The following is an 11,933-nucleotide window of genomic DNA, read 5'->3' as shown; positions in this document are numbered from 1 at the left end:
GGAGCGTCAAGCAGACTTTAGCCAAATCCACCTTGCCTATTGGCACATCGTTGCACGTGACAAACTGCCCATCCTGCAATCATTCCTGGCTGAAGATGCCATGTTTGTGGTGCTGGCCGAATGGCAGAAAGCCTCCATTTGCCGGAATTACCAAGCGAAAACGTGAACTGCTCATAAAACTTCAACAACAATTATCACCTCAATGTTCAGCCTGATATGAAAAAGAGCCAGTTAGCATCCAGAGAGCTGCTGAACGGGGTGTCAAATGTCGATGGAAAAAGGTGTGTGTCAACGTTGGTGAAAGAGGTGGCTGTCGAACTTCGATTGAAAGATGGTAGGCGAGCCTCCGTTGGGTTAACGGCGATCTCACATGCATGAATGTGTCTGCCGTAAAGAGAAAAAGGCCATCCCATAAGAAAGGGAATCTATTCATTACTCTTCTCAATGCATCAAAGTTGGAATCCCACCAGACATGGGGATGGGTCTATCCTGGACCTGCATTTAGGGAAATAACTGTCTTGAGGACCTTGATGTTTGTATGCATTAGTCGGATCCGATTCTGAAATCCGTAACAATATATATAAATATATATATATATATATATATATATATATATATATATATATATATATATATATATATATATATATTTAAATTTGCTGGTTCCAAAAGTATTCACCCCCTTCGGTCAGTACTTGGTAGAAGCACCTCTTGCAGCAATGACTGCTATGAGTCTTTTGAGTAGGACTCTATCAGCTGTACACAGTGAGATGGTGATATCTTTTCCCATTCTTCATGTGAAAATTGCTCTATTCCTGCGAAGTTTGATTGGGATCGTTGATGTACTGCAATCTTCAAGTCTTGCCATGAATATTTAATTGAGCTGAGTGATGTGCAGTGTTGGGCTTGTGCCATTCGTAATGCTTTAATTTTGACCAAATGTTCAATTTTTGTCTCGTCTGACCATAAACCTTTTCTCCACATGCCTGGCAGTATCATTAAGATGCTTTTTGGAAAACTCCATACGAGCTTTTACATGAGTCTTTTTTGCCGCGTCGCGTTGCGAACGCTGGCTCTGAGAGAGCTCCGCGTTGTTCTTCTTCTTCTGGTGAAGACAAAACCTTTAGGACACGGCTCTTGGACACATTTGTCCTTGTTTAGTAATGGCTTCTGTCTTGCCACCTTTCCATGGAGGCCAGATTTGTGAAGGGAATGGGATCATGTTGATTGTTAAACACTGACCCCCATCTCAGACAAAAATCCTTGCAGATCTTTCAGTCATTGTTGGATTTACAGTGATGTCCCGCACCAGTTTCCTGCTTGCCCGGCGACTGAGATTGGATGAGCGACCTGATCTGGGTAGATTCTGGGTGGGGTGATATGTCTTCCACTTATTAATGATGGATTTTACTCAACTCAAAGGGATAATGAGTGACTTTGAAATCATCTTATAACCCTCTCCTGAACGGTGCATCTCCCACACTTTATGTCTGACTTATTTGGAAAACTCCTTGATTTTAATGATGGAGATTAAACTATACTCAAAGGGACAATGAGTGACTTTGAAATCTTCTTATAATCCTCTCCTGAACGGTGCATCTCCAGCACTTTATGTCTGACTTCTTTGGAAAGCTCCTTGGTCTTCATGTTTGCCTTGTTGGTTGACCAAGTGTGTTGCACCTTAAAACTCCTTAGATAATTGGTGGAGCTTAATTTTTAAGTTCAACTGCTGATTGCATACAGATGAAACATATTACACTTATTTTGTAACCTCTCAAACAAAGAATTTGCTCCTGCAGTGAATTCAGATTCATAAAGGAAAGGGTTTTGATACTTATGTAACTGAGAATTTAATCATGTGATTTTCCCTGTGAATCTAACTTATTCACATTTTCGGTGCATTTTTTTAGCTTTATCACTTTGGAGTAGTTTTTGAAGACTATATATTAAATTTGATTTGAAAGCATCATGAAATAAGCTTCGGTGGCATCAAAATGTGAAAACTTTAGAGGGGGATGAATACTTTTGCAGGCCACTGTATCGTTATTGTTTTGTTTTTATTCCCCCAGGTGGAATGGAAACTGAATGGAAAAAATGACACCTCGCTTTGGTTGAATGGAACTGAATTTAATGTCACAGGTAAATGAAGTACATACGCTGAACACCAAACAACATTCTTTTGAATGAAAGATGATAGCGCAAGGTAAACATAATTGTCTTCCTCTGACTGGCTGATATTTGAATCTGGCAAACTTATCATTGTTGGTACATAATGCTTTGCAACATCTATGGTGGATCTGGGGAGAAGGGGTGGGGGAGGGGTTCAGGGAATTTGAACCTTTTGTAAGGCAAATAAGAAGGAACTAGAACACACTTGGCAGATCGCATACCTCAGCCAGGAAGAACAGTTTTGTATCCGTCGGCTAGGCTGGATCAGAGTCCAGACCTTAACCAAAATCTCATTGGCTTGTTCTTGTCACCAAGCTAAACTCATCCACCAAGTTTTTGTCATAACCCATCCACAACTTTTTGAAATATCATTCTCTTTATCATTTGTGACCCCATCTCTCAATGTTGAACAATCATTTTATACATTCTAGTTTCAGGATCCAGATCTTCACCCAATTCTGAAGAATTAATCCTTGTCACAAACCCAATCTGTCGACTAAATTTCGTCTAAATCCATCCATATCTTTTTGAGATATACTGCGAAGAGGCAAACAGACAGACAGTCAAGTAAACAAAGGAGTAAACAAAGAAAATAAAAACCAGCAATTGTGCTTCTTGATGCAGTGTGAATGTGTTAAAGGTCCTTCACATTATTTAATGTTATTCAAGTCTCTTATCACTAATCTAATATTATATTTGAAATCTTTCTTTACATTCCTGCCCTCCTTTGCTTACCAAGCCTGAGGTTCAAAATACATCTTGGCATTTTATGTTTGATGAGATTTAAACCATGAGTGAACGTCCAATGCACATTTATCAAACAACTTCATTGGTTATTGACTTCCGATAATTTCCCACTTGACTGTGACAGAAAGAAAATGAAAGTCTAAACTTCGTCTGACAATTACGCTTGGTTTGCGATAAAATGATCATATTCAAGAACAGATCAGTTGTTGCAGAAACAGCTGTTTTCATAAGCCTGGTGTTGGCTTAGTGGTTCGGGTGGTGGATTCGGATCCTCGGGTTCTGAGTTCAAGCTCCATTGGCCACTGAATTAACATACACCAGGAGGTTGACTCAACCTGTCATCCTTCTGGGGTCGGCAAAATGAGTACTGGTGTACTGGTAAGGGGGACACTGCATCAGCGGCATTGCCGTGTCCCAACCAATGATGCAACCAGCAGCCACAGGCTGCACTCGTTGGAGAGAGAGAGAGAGAGAGCTGTTTTCATTTTATCGACTTGAGTAGTTTAACATATGATTTGTTTGTATAAGGCAATGTTTAAAACTGAGCAGTAACTTCAACATGCAAAAGATTAATTGACAATACAACTTTGATAAACACACAGGACACAGATCAGTGTCAGTAACGTCATTGCACCAATTCATAAAGTTATTCAACATATTTTGGCGACTTCAAATCCCAATCAATCATCGATGATTAATGTTGATTTTTCGTGATGGCAACGCCATGCTTACAGGTGCTTCGTTCGATCCTGTGTTGCAATTTCAGGAAATGAACCCACGATGCATGAATTATTTCCAAATTATGAGAGCCGTTTATTTGAGGTCTGGAATGGAATCTTGAAATGATTTTGTTTATTATCGGTTCGAAGTGCTCTCCAGAAATTACATTCGAGTGCACACTGAGCTCGAATGTAAAATTGTTAAGTTGTGATTTTCAAGATGAACCTTGGGAATATTTTCTCATATTGCAAAACTTGCAAGATGAGTTAAACTGTCCCCTCTCTATTTTCTAAAATTTTTGATCAGCCTTTAAATCTGTTATTTATATATTTTTTATTTGAGAATGATGTACAATCCAACAAATTGATTCATAATTACAATGTACCCCTGCATATCAGAACTTTGAACATTGGCCTGAGAATTTCACATTCTCTTTTCTTGTCCTTCAGAGGAACAATTTGTCATCGACAATATGGTGTTGTGGCGTTCGAAGCCAAGTTACGTGACAGTCTCTTTCCCAAGCGGGGCCTCAGTCAATGTTACAGCTCAAGTCAATGCTCTCCAGTTCACCATTAGTCTCCCTTCTTCTTTCGACAATAAAACCAAAGGCTTGCTAGGTATGTGCAGTGTGGAAACATGGTGGACCAAGTGAGATGCTCACTGTTCATTTTACTTTTTTTGAATCGGTAGTCACTTGTTTAATAATCATCTTTCTTTCACTCCCATCAATTGTACAAGTTGGTAAACATGCTTTCTTCATTTTAAATTTATCAGACCATCATCCATATATTAAATTTTAAATGTAGCTGAAATCAAATTCAGTAAGAATGAATTATCTTGTCAATCTTTGTGCACACCTATTAGCATTGATATCCAGCTATTTGTCTTGACATTCATAAAACTGTTGGTGTCGAATTAGGATTTCTAAGATACTGTACTACTTTCTTGATGGAGAGCTAAGGTTCATAATTAGTGAAATTTAATTACTTCACGGCTGCAAGGGTGTTCACAACTCGGGTACGGATGGAATTTAATAAACAATAAGAATTTTGGTCAAATGCCACTTCATTGTAACAAAGTAATTATACCATTCTCAAAACATTTTGGTGGTGACAATGAAAATGTATTTTCAGGTTTATTTAATGAAAATGAAAAGGATGATTTCATTTCCCGGAATGGAACTGTAATTCCATTTAATGAAGAAGGCCCACCGAGTGAAAAGACTCTCTACTTTGATTTTGGGCTCACGTGTAAGTAACTTACGTTTTCCTATTATTGAATAATTCCCCATACAAATAAGAAGAGTGGTGGCAGGGTAGCTCATTGAATACCGTGTTTGTCATTGAGTTGTCTCATTTGATTTTGATTCTTGAAATGATCCCTTTACTAAAAACTACCATTCTGGTGCTGCGTCATCAAAAATTAATTACTTCCTTAAAAATATAACAAACAGTTGAAATATGCAGGGAGATTTCATTCCAATGAAGGAAATGTACTTCCTGTCACTAATCCTGCACAAGTGACTTTTTTTTATGAAGGGTTTGTATTTGTGAAGGTTTTTATTGATATCCTCGAAAAAAACAAAAACAAGTCTTTGGAAGAATCAAACAGATTTGGCAGTAAAACATAAAATAATACACTATGATGATCTGAACATGATTCCATACAAATTGTTATTTTTTGCGGTTGCTCTTAACCCTGTTTAGTTCTCTTAAGTTTATGGGGCATTGGTTGAGGATTTTATTTCCCAAACTGGACTGTCCATAAACGAGTCAATCCAATCTGGCAATACTTATTATCAAACAAATTAAAATGAACTATTTTGTGAAGTGCTTGTAATGGAGGGGGAAAAATATCATAAAGCCACAATAATTTGATGGGAAAGAAAGAAAAGGTAAGTACTTTTTGAATTTTAATTGAATTAGATGTCAAAATACATTTTGAAGGAGAAAATATATAAAGAAGAGAAGAAAAGTTGAACTTAAGGATAAAGAAGGTACCGACTGTTATGACTCTCCACTCGGCCGAGTAAGATGACAGAGTCAGATGAGGATCCTCAAATTACACGTTTTATTTCCGAAGACCACACGCATGCGGAATGTGACTCAGTGACCCTTCAGTCAGGCTCCCCTGAATCACATTAAGAATATGCTTCAAAACCATCACATATATAATCACACAAAGCAAAACTGGGTGTGGACTAAAAGTGTAAAGGAAAAACTGGGTGTGGACTAAAAGTGTATGCTAAGGGATAAGGAAACAAAGAAATAAAAGAAATAAATGTGGCAGTAGGCTTCTTTCCCCCCTCCCTCGGGGCCCTAGGGGAAGTTGAATCGGTCAATTCTCAGATATGCAACCACAGTTTCCAAGCCACCTACACAACTCTCAGATATGCAAGTCTTGCAAACCAATAACTTTCCAAGCTTCCTACACTCCTTCACTAGCACCTGCTGATAACAAAGGCAAAGCTTTGGTGATCACTGAGAATAGGAATGTGTGGGCAGCATACACTGAAGGAACAGTTCCACAGTTCTCTCCAAGGTCGCACTAAGGGCACACCACCACAGAGCAACAGGAAGGGTGATAAGGGCTTAGTTTCCAAGAAACAGGGCTTAGTTTCCAAGAAACAGGAACAGCTGGGCGCTGTCCAAAAACAGTGGGGTGCATGGAACATTGGTAGCCTGAAACATTTAAAGCAACATTTTAAAGCAAGGTTTGAATAATGCACAGTTGCAAGCAAGGTTAGAATCCTGACAGCTGATTAACACACAGCTAATGGTCCAAAATATGACCACCTAACATATCATCATAACAGTTTCCCTCCTTGGTCATATTTTGACCATTCCCAGCCACACCTGAGACTCACCGACCGAGTGGACCCCTATTTGGTTCCTGTAGCAGCTACCCCTAGGCCCCCGCGCCTGCCAAACGGGATTTACGAATGCCGTGGATAGCCATCAACATTCTCCAAATGAGAAGTCCCCAACTGCCTGTGGTTCAGGTTAGCTTCTGTTACCATTGTCTTCCCCCTTTTGTCCTACCCACTGCCACATGCCTCCCGTTTAAGCTGCAGTGTATGAATTCAATGCTAAGTCCACACCATATTAACATGTAATACTGTTCTATGTTAGCAGCAGTGGTAATACTATTGTTTAAACAATTATACATAAGCAAGTAGCAAAAGTAGTACTCAAGGCACGGGTGTAAGCTCGTCCAGCGCAGGAGTCACATCTTGCACTGGAAGGCAAAACGACACGCACTCTCTCCTGGGTTAGTTATCTGCTTCAACAAGGAGGAATGGTTGTAAACCTTGGCCTAGGTCCACGTGTATGACGTCCCCCTGAAGGCCCTGGTCGTCCCCCTCCCCATTACTGGCTAAGTCGTCCTCAACAGAGAGTTCGCTGTTAATTATTACAATGGCCTGGGTGAGGGGTGACCCTGCGCAGCACTTCTTCAAACAAATGGTAATGAGAAGTTTGATTAGAAACACACCAAAAATTACCACCACAATGATTAAAAATACTGACCCTATTAGTCGCAACAACCAACCTCCCCAGCCCTGGAAGATCGACTTCCACCATGCATAACCTTCCTCACGTTCCACTCGATTGCTTGTGAGAACTTCCACCACCTTTTTAATTCGGGTCACCGCCCGATCAGTTATGTCCTTTGGGTCCGGAATCCAGACGCAACATTCTCCTTCAATCATCCCGCATACCCCTCCTTGCTCTGCTAGAAGCATGTCTAAAGCTACTCTGTTCTGCATTACCATAGCGTGCATTGATACCAACATCTCTGTTAATTCTGTATAGTAAGCCATGGTTACATTACCTAAATATTCCAAAACTTGTGAAAGCTCATCTAACCTAATACTATTAATAGTAGTACCGGCATGTGGCATGAAAAAGCCAAGAGCCTTCTCCCACCAGGTGCCTTTGATCACCCCTAAGCGCTCTGATACACCGGCCCATCCCTCTGGATCCCCTGTCTCTGATGTGCTGCGTCGATGCCGTGGTGGTGTAGGGGTAGGGTAAAAAGTGGTCTTAATCCTGCTGTCCGGAAATACTGAAGCTAAATAACAACTCCCTTCCCACCCTTTCGGTAGGTAGGGGTAAGCCTTGTCCCCGCAAACCAAGTGAATGCCTTTTGGCGGGATCATCCCGTTGTCATGGTGTAAGGCTGCTTTTATTGTGAATGTTACTTGCTCCTCTACCTGGGTGTCCGGGTTAACAGCGATGACTTCCTGGTCAGTTGATTTCGGGAGGGGAAGTTGAATCTCACATTCTGACTTTCCCATTCTGTTTGCTCCCTGTCCTGTAAAACAGACCGCTCCCCTGATGTTTTCTACCCATAGGGGAGATGGTACCACCATTACATTAGCACTCGGATTCTTCCCTGCATAGACCCGTTGTGTATAACCACGGGCTGAGGTCTTAGCTTCGAGCCCCTCTACTGGTCCGGTTACATGATTGAAGATGGTTAATGGTAGTACGAAAAGAGGAAGTCCGGTGACGAGGCCAGATGGTGGTTTAAGGCACACCCAGCACTCACTCCGGTTCTCAATGTTTGCTGTCTCTGTGGTTAGGGCTACAAAGGTATTCGGGGGCCTTGTCGGCGGCCCCTGTCTGCGTACATCAAAGTGTATCCAATTACTCCATGCTGTTTGGTTGCTCAATAGAACGCGGCAATAGTATGCCAAATGGGTGTCGTCTGGTACTTGTGGAATTCTAGTTATCAGACTTGCATGCTGGCCCCATTCATATCCTTGTCGGTTGTAGGATCCCTTTTGCCCTCTCTGTTTTTTTACTTGTCGAGCTACCAAGAGATCCCGTCCCGCAATATCATGGTACCATATGATGGCCGCAAGTTACTTGTGTCGTTCTACCAGGTCACTAGACCCATCTGCTAGGATGCAGGGTATTTCTATGAGTTGCTGAGGTCGGAGCAGCGGTGCCTTTATGTCCTTAATGTGCGGAATCATTGACGAAAAAGGTTGGGTGCGGTTAACTGAAAAGACTCTTACTGTGTCTAACTCCTTGTTATGGGTTGTCCCAAAATTTGCATATTTGCCTGCTGTCGCCCCTCTCGGTACTTCTCTCCTGCTTCGCTGTAAAGAAGTTGCTAACTCACTCCCGTTTCCCCTTTCGTGGTCGAGGTGTAGGAGGCGTGTATGGTTCTCGGGGTCTAAGGCTGTCGGTTTGCTGCCTAGTGACAGGCCGCCCTCGCACAGGAGCAGCGCTAGCACCAGGAGTTGCATGTTGTGTCGTCAAAGGTCCTGTCGCTGTTTCCTGTATTACAATGTTGTTGTCGCTTAAACCTGCCTGTTCCACGTTTGGCAGGGTGTCCGGCCCAGGTTCCGGCTCCACGTCTGGCGGGGCGTTTGGTTCTAGCGCTGGTCTTTCAGGATCCCTGTTGTCTACGTTTTCAGGTCCCGGGTCCGGCGGGGCACCTGGCTCTGCTTGCAGTGGGTCTCCCTGTCCTATCTCTCCCTGTCCTGCTGGGCCAGCCCCGTCTTGGTTCGGTGGTGGAGGGGGTCTCTGTAGAGATATCACGTCTTCCCCCTCGTCGTCGTCTTCACTATCCCGGTAAAAGACTGAATCGGACACAGCCAGAACCTCTGCTGGGGTTACCTCCTCCGGTTCCCTAGTTTCAGCGGCTTCCTTGGGTGCTCGTTTACAGTGTGAGTGGTGTATCCATGCACTCTTACCCCTCACTTTGACGGCCGAGAGCGTGGTCAAAAGTACAGTGTAGGGCCCGGTCCACTTGGGTTGCAGGGCGTCTTTCCGCAGGAACTCTTTCACCCAAACTCGTTCAGCAGGTTGGAAATCATGTAACGGGTCTCCAGCAGGTATCGGCAATGCTTCTTGTACCTGTGAGTGAAAAGCCCTAATGGTAGCAGTGAGTGTTCTGCAATAGTTCATCATTCCGTCAGTCATACATGCCAAATCCCAATCTCCCATATCTGGCGGAGCCGAGACCGGTAACTGTATAGGACGTCCTGTTATTATTTCGTGGGGCGAGAGCCCCCTTGTGGCATTATTTGTTGCCCGCATTTTCATGAGCGCTATCGGCAGCACGTCTGGCCAGGGCATTGACTGGCCCTCGCAGAGTTTGGAAAGCGTCTGCTTTAGGGTTTGGTTCTCTCTTTCTACTGCCCCTGCTGACTGGGGGTGGTACGGACAATGCAGTTTCTGGTTGATACCCAAGCCTTCGGCTACTTTTCCCATTACTTTTGCCGTAAAAGACCCTCCTTGGTCCGAGGATAGTCGTGTTGGAATCCCAAATCGCGGAATTACTTCCTGTAAAAGTAGTTTGGCCACTGTATCAGCTTCCTGATTGGTCGTGGCAAAGGCTTCTACCCACTTAGAAAACATATCCACAATTACCAGCACATATTGGTGATGTTTGTATGCCGGCATTTTTATAAAATCCATCTGAAGGTGTTGAAACGGTCCGGATGGGGGTGGTTGTGCTCCCCGTTTCTTGGCGGCATACTTCCTGTTATGTCTACCACAGGTCGCACAATTGCTAACCACGTCTGTTGCTGCTGTTGTTACACCTGGGGCATTCCAGGTTTGACGAATAATTTCCGCCACCCCTTTTATTCCCATATGGCCCTGCGCATGTGCAGTGAGGGCGAGCCATGGTAGCAATATCCGGGGTACAAATGGTCTATTTCGCTCATCCACCCATACTCCATGTATGTTTTGCTTTGCACCCTCCTTCACCCTCCATGATTCCTGTTCTTCCATAGTTGCGGAGACCTGCAGGTCCTTCAGCTGTTCTTGCGTTTGTGGACCGTCTACCATTTGCTCCACGTAAAGTTCGGTCGTTGGTTGTGGGTTCGCCTCCTCCTCATCGAGCACTGCTTTTGCCGCTAAATCTGCTCTTTCATTGCCTTTTGACACTTCATCTGTCCCTCCTGTGTGAGCTTTGCATTTAATCACTGCAATCTGTTGCGGCTCTTGTGCTGCTCGTATCAGTCGTTTGATCAGGTCCCCGTGTCGGATAACCTTCCCTGAGGACGTCTTAAAGCCACGCAAGGCCCAAATGGCAGCGGAGTCATGTAAGATGCCCCAGGCATACCTATAATCTGTGTATATGTTCAATGTCTTACCCGCACCCAGCTCACACCCGCATATCAATGCTTCCAGCTCAGCTTGTTGGGCTGAAAATCCCTTCGGTAACAATTGTTTCCTCAAGGTGGCGCTTGCGGTGCATACTGCAAAGCTAGCGATGGTTTTTCCCCATCGGTTCTTCCTCGCCGCTCCATCCACGAACAGTTCCAATTCTGCATTCTCGATCGGGGCTTCCTGTAGGTCACGCCTAGCCTTTGTCTCTTCCACCAGCACTCGTTCACACACATGTGCCTCTCCTTCATCGCCCGCTGGCATTAGGGAGGCTGGGTTCAGTGGCGAACATCTTTCGATCGTTATATTAGTTGCCTGCAACAGCACCAAATCGTGTTGAACTGCTCGTGCCGCTGATATATGTTGTGTCTTATTTTGCCATATCAGCGCCGCCACATCATGCGGTACCTTCACGGTCAGCGGAGAACCCAAAACCAGCGTTGCTGTTGCGGTCACTGCGTATTGCGTTGCTGCTACTGCCCGTAAGCACCCAGGATAGGCGGCAGCGACCGAGTCCAAATGACTACTGTAGTACGCAATCGGCCTATTCTTTCCTCCGTGTTCTTGCGTCAGCACCGCTTGGGCGAACCCTCCTCTTTCATGGACGAATAGGGTGAAGGGAAGATCATAGTTCGGTAGCCCCAATGCTGGTGCTTTTGACAAGGCCTGTTTCAATGTTTCAAAGTCTTTGTTCGCACCATTCGTCCAGGAGATCTTATCCCCCTCTGCCTCCTTTACCATGTCGTACAGTGATCGCGCCCTAACTGCATAATCAGGGATCCACTGCCGGCAGTACCCCGTCATCCCGAGGAACCGCCGCAATTGTCGCAATGTAGTGGGTTTTGGGTGCTCTAGGATTGTCTCCACCCGTTCAGCTCCGAGGCTCCTCTGCCCCTGTTCCAGTATATGTCCCAAATACGTCACCCTTGGCTGCGAAAACTGTAATTTGTCTTTGCTGACTTTGTGGCCCTTTCGGGCGAGAGCTGTCAACAGCGCTACAGTGTCCGTTTCACATTTCGTTTGATTGTCCGAGCATACCAACAGGTCGTCCACATATTGTGTCATGACTGATCCTTCCGGGAGCTCTATGTCCTCCAGGTCCTCCTTCAGAGCCTGCGAGAAGAGCGTTGGACTATCGCAGAACCCCTGCGGAAGTACAGTCCAGGT

At 44.2% G+C, this 11,933-nt stretch overlaps 1 protein-coding gene across 3 annotated transcripts in view; it reads left to right on the top strand.

Annotated features, from left to right (window-relative positions):
• Positions 1 to 11,933, top strand: part of LOC147019123 (mucin-4-like) — a 129,841-nt gene that overhangs the window by 40,093 nt on the left and 77,815 nt on the right. For all 3 annotated transcript variants that reach the window (XR_015062766.1, XM_085899993.1, XM_085899992.1), the window contains exons 16-18: positions 2,070 to 2,139; positions 4,086 to 4,253; positions 4,770 to 4,886. Coding sequence is in view for 2 of the 3 variants with exons in the window: in XM_085899993.1 (XP_085756119.1) it covers positions 2,070 to 2,139; positions 4,086 to 4,253; positions 4,770 to 4,886 (355 nt within the window). In the remaining variant the exon portion in view is untranslated. The remainder of the gene's footprint in view (positions 1 to 2,069; positions 2,140 to 4,085; positions 4,254 to 4,769; positions 4,887 to 11,933) is intronic.

The sequence above is a fragment of the Eptatretus burgeri genome, chromosome 10 (assembly GCF_056783735.1).
Source record: "Eptatretus burgeri isolate ZD-2024b chromosome 10, Ebu_testis_v1, whole genome shotgun sequence".
Lineage (NCBI taxonomy): Eukaryota > Metazoa > Chordata > Myxini > Myxiniformes > Myxinidae > Eptatretus > Eptatretus burgeri.
Note: the sequence above shows the minus strand (reverse complement) of the source record. Positions and strands in the feature narration are given on the sequence as shown.